The following is a 5,000-nucleotide window of genomic DNA, read 5'->3' as shown; positions in this document are numbered from 1 at the left end:
CTCTCTCTCTCCCTCTATCTCATTTCCCTTATCTCTTTTTCTCCAATAAATTTTCTGAATCTTATTTCTCATGGTCTTGATTTCCTTCCACCTGACTGCTTCAGCTTCCATAGACCACACCCCTTTAGACCACACCCATTTAGACCACACCCCTGCAGGCCACACCCCTTTCCATCTGCTCCACCTCCTGATGCACTTGTCCTATCTCATTAAGCCCTACGAAAGAGTAGTCCTATCAAAATCAGCGTCTCCTCTGCAGAATATACAACATATAACCCCTCCAGCTAGCATCAAGTAGAGCTGACCCCGTATAGACATGCAGTGTAATTTATGGACCCTGCTAATGTCGAGATACTAATGACTTCAGGGAGGGGTCAAATAGTTCCTGAAATGTCTATTAATGTTTCCTGCTGCTGGTTGCTTAGCTCAATGGCTCAATCAGATCAGATGAGAGTGGTGCGGAAAGAGAGTGTGAGTGCACCCTGCACTGACGAGTCAGGCGAGTCAGAGAAATATGATTCCAAGCTCTTAGCTTGTGTCGATGGGTTCAATCCGTAGTTCTTTTCACCGGGTGATTCAATCCCTTCACATTTGAGCTAATGGAGGTCATAGTTCTACACTGGGCTGTGCTCTGCTGCATGGCTGTCAGTACATGCTGAAGGTTAGGTTATTTTTGGCTCCATAAGGGTGTATACAGGATTACTGTAACAGCTGCAAAACAGGAAAATACTTGTTTGTTTGTGACTGAGAGTATGTCCCGTATATTATTCTGTTCTCTCAGTTGTTGTGACCGAGAGAATGTCCTGAATGGCACTCTATTCTCTCTGTTGTTGTGACTGAGAGTATGTCCTGAATGGCACTCTATTCTCTCTGATGTTGTGACTGAGAGTATGTCCTGAATGGCACTCTATTCTCTCTGTTGTTGTGACCGAGAGAATGTCCTGAATGGCACTCTATTCTCTCTGTTGTTGTGACTGAGAGTATGTCCTGAATGGCACTCTATTCTCTCTGTTGTTGTGACTGAGAGTATGTCCTGAATGGCACTCTATTCTCTCTGTTGTTGTAACTGAGAGTATGGCCTGAATGGCACTCTATTCTCTCTGTTGTTGTAACTGACAGTATGTCCTGAATGGCACTCTATTCTCTCTGTTGTTGTAACTGAGAGTATGTCCTGAATGGCACTCTATTCTCTCTGTTGTTGTGACTGAGAGTATGTCCTGAATGGCACTCTATTCTCTCTGTTGTTGTGACTGAGAGTATGTCCTGAATGGCACTCTATTCTCTCTGATGTTGTAACTGACAGTATGTCCTGAATGGCACTCTATTCTCTCTGTTGTTGTAACTGACAGTATGTCCTGAATGGCACTCTATTCTCTCTGTTGTTGTGACTGAGAGTATGTCCTGAATGGCACTATATTCTCTCTGTATAGATATAGACTGTATCAGACCTCTTCTATCTGTATAGATACAGACTGTATCAGACCTCTTCTATCTGTATAGATACAGACTGTATCAGACCTCTTGTATCTGTATAGATACAGACTGTATCAGACCTCTTCTATCTGTATAGATACAGACTGTATCAGACCTCTTCTATCTGTATAGATACAGACTGTATCAGACCTCTTCTATCTGTATAGATACAGACTGTATCAGACCTCTTCTATCTGTATAGATATAGGCTGTATCAGACCTCTTCTATCTGTATAGATATAGGCTGTATCAGACCTCTTCTATCTGTATAGATACAGACTGTATCAGATCTCTTCTATCTGTATAGATACAGACTGTATCAGACCTCTTCTATCTGTATAGATACAGACTGTATCAGACCTCTTCTATCTGTATAGATATAGGCTGTATCAGACCTCTTCTATCTGTATAGATACAGACTGTATCAGACCTCTTCTATCTGTATAGATACAGACTGTATCAGACCTCTTCTATCTGTATAGATACAGACTGTATCAGACCTCTTCTATCTGTATAGATACAGACTGTATCAGACCTCTTCTATCTGTATAGATATAGACTGTATCAGACCTCTTCTATCTGTATAGATACAGACTGTATCAGACCTCTTCTATCTGTATAGATATAGACTGTATCAGACCTCTTCTATCTGTATAGATACAGACTGTATCAGACCTCTTCTATCTGTATAGATACAGACTGTATCAGACCTCTTCTATCTGTATAGATATAGGCTGTATCAGACCTCTTCTATCTGTATAGATACAGACTGTATCAGACAAAGGCAGACCCATCTCAAACAAACTCAGCAATTCTTTCTTCTTCTTCCTCCTCCTCTTCTTCCTCCTCTTCTCGCTTTTTCAAACTCAGTGATGGACACCTCTCCTCTCCTCCACCCCCCTGATCACCAACACACCTCTCACTCCCCCACCAATGCCACCACACCCCTGCACGTTCATTCACCCACCATTTCTGCTGGTTGGAATGCCACGTCGCTGTCTTCTGCCCAGCTATTGGCCAGGGATGGAAACTGGGTAGAATCATCCTCATTAGTTCTCATTGAAGACTTTAATTTAGCTATAGCTCTCTGCCGGTGGCAAAAGTGTGTGTTTTAAGTGTCTATGTGTCTAGTCAGACTGTCATGTCAAACAAAAGATGAGGGAAAACTGTGTATATGTATGTCACCCTAAAGTAAATAGTTATACATTACATTTTACTTTACATGTGCACGAAAACACATGGAGACCATGTTTTGTTTACGAGAGGCAGACATGTGATAGATCTTCTTATGACGTTTGATCACATTTCTGCTCTTGTATCTGGAGAGGGATTCTGTGTGGCTGTTCAGTTTTTTTTTGTGCATATTTTCCAGAAAATAAAATAATGTTTCATTTCAGGTGTTTGTAAGCTGCATGGGGCTACAGGAGGCACTGGCACCGTGAGGGGGAGATTATGGGGAGGACAAGGGAGGGAAACTTCAGATGTTGCCCGTGGTAATGTGATTGGAAAAAAAGAAGGTGGTTGCTGGGATGAAAATACTTTGGCGAGAGAGAGACTTATCTTGTGTGTTAATGCCAAACCAAAGTCCATATGTATCAGTAAAGATAAGGCCTCAGCTCTCTCTTTCAAGATCCTTACCTTGAGCTTCTGTTCTGAAGAATTGATAGGCTATGCATGGTGGTTAGTGTAGTTCTGAATGATTAGTTAGGGTATGCATGGTGGTTAGTGTAGTTCTGAATGATTAGTTAGGCTATGCATGGTGGTTAGTGTAGTTCTGAATGATTGTTAGGGTATGCATGGTGGTTAGTGTAGTTCTGAATGATTAGTTAGGGTATGCATGGTGGTTAGTGTAGTTCTGAATGATTAGTTAGGGTATGCATGGTGGTTAGTGTAGTTCTGAATGCTTGGTAGGCTATGCATGGTGGTTAGTGTAGTTCTGAATGATTAGTTAGGCTATGCATGGTGGTTAGTGTAGTTCTGAATGATTGTTAGGGTATGCATGGTGGTTAGTGTAGTTCTGAATGATTAGTTAGGCTATGCATGGTGGTTAGTGTAGTTCTGAATGATTAGTTAGGGTATGCATGGTGGTTAGTGTAGTTCTGAATGAATGTTAGGGTATGCATGGTGGTTAGTGTAGTTCTGAATGATTAGTTAGGGTATGCATGGTGGTTAGTGTAGTTCTGAATGATTGTTAGGGTATGCATGGTGGTTAGTGTAGTTCTAAATGATTGTTAGGCTATGCATGGTGGTTAGTGTAGTTCTGAATGATTAGTTAGGGTATGCATGGTGGTTAGTGTAGTTCTGAATGATTGTTAGGGTATGCATGGTGGTTAGTGTAGTTCTGAATGATTGTTAGGCTATGCATGGTGGTTAGTGTAGTTCTGAATGCTTGGTAGGCTATGCATGGTGGTTAGTGTAGTTCTGAATGCTTGGTAGGCTATGCATGGTGGTTAGTGTAGTTCTGAATGATTGTTAGGGTATGCATGGTGGTTAGTGTAGTTCTGAATGATTGTTAGGCTATGCATGGTGGTTAGTGTAGTTCTGAATGCATTCTGTTCGTTTAGCTGTGGTCATAGGGAGTGAGGTCATAGGGAGTGAGCTAGTGTGAAACACACCACGGTTCATTAAGGCAACAGGAACTAGATATCTCTGTTTACCCCAACGCTGTTTAACCAACTATCCATCATCAGATGTGAGTAGTTTGAATGTTTCTTTCCTTCCTCTTCCAGTATGGCCACACAGACTCCTGATACAATACTACAAACTGCATTAAAATGTCTTCACACTGTTTGTTGGATGTATTGTGTACTGCCTTAGTTTAGGTTGTTAGATAACATTCCTTTCTTACACATTTTAAGCGTCTTACATTTTTTATGTTTTTTTTATGCTTATAATTGAAGTGTACTAGTAATATAAATTCTACAGTCGTGTAAAATGTGTTGTAACGGGAAGGTCAATTAAAAATTAAAGCATCAAACACATCTCGGTTGTATAAGAAGAAATAAATAAACTCAAATTAAAGTGTCTATTCTCCATGTCTGTTTGAGTCAAATATATTATGATAAGGCATTGGATCATTTATTTCAGGGATCGAGGTGGGGGCCACAAAAAATCTGAGCGCATCATGAGGGGGCCGCAGTGGCTCCCGGGTCTGCATACCCAGACATGCAATCAGAGCCGGCCTTAGACTTTTGGAGGCCCTAAGTGACATGCTGTTGGCCCCCATCTTGACAGCAGAGAGAAACATTCATAGTTTTAGAGTTCATTTCCTTCTATTCTGCATATTTTGCCATGGGGAGTAGAGAAAATGTTGCAGTTTTTAAGCAAATTTACTGCAATTCTACAAATTTTGCAATGAGGACGGAGAAAAATGTGCAGCTTTATAGCTAATTTCCTGCAATTCTACACATGTTGCTATAGGGTGGAGCAAACTATTTGCACACACATTTCTACCCTTGTACATGGAGAGGGATTCTGCATGTTTATCATTATTTTTGTGCATATTTTCCAGGGGCGGAAAATAAAAT

General features: G+C 41.0%; 1 protein-coding gene across 4 annotated transcripts in view; it reads left to right on the top strand.

The window, feature by feature from the left end:
* LOC129813613 (myelin protein P0-like) overlaps positions 1–4,494 on the top strand; it is a 25,279-nt gene extending 20,785 nt beyond the window's left edge. Inside the window, exons 6-7 of one of the 4 annotated variants that reach the window (XR_008753183.1) lie at positions 2,344–3,298; positions 3,422–4,494. Coding sequence is in view for 1 of the 4 variants with exons in the window: in XM_055865956.1 (XP_055721931.1) it covers positions 2,344–2,346 (3 nt within the window). In the remaining 3 variants the exon portion in view is untranslated. Of the gene's footprint in view, positions 65–2,343 lie in introns of those variants that run through there. The other 3 variants (XR_008753182.1, XM_055865956.1, XM_055865954.1) reach the window with 3 other exon arrangements.
* Positions 4,495–5,000: the final 506 nt, after the last annotated feature.

The sequence above is a fragment of the Salvelinus fontinalis genome, chromosome 17 (genome assembly GCF_029448725.1).
Source record: "Salvelinus fontinalis isolate EN_2023a chromosome 17, ASM2944872v1, whole genome shotgun sequence".
NCBI lineage: Eukaryota > Metazoa > Chordata > Actinopteri > Salmoniformes > Salmonidae > Salvelinus > Salvelinus fontinalis.
The sequence above is the reverse complement of the archived record's forward strand: the minus strand, read 5'-3'. Positions and strand labels throughout refer to the sequence as shown.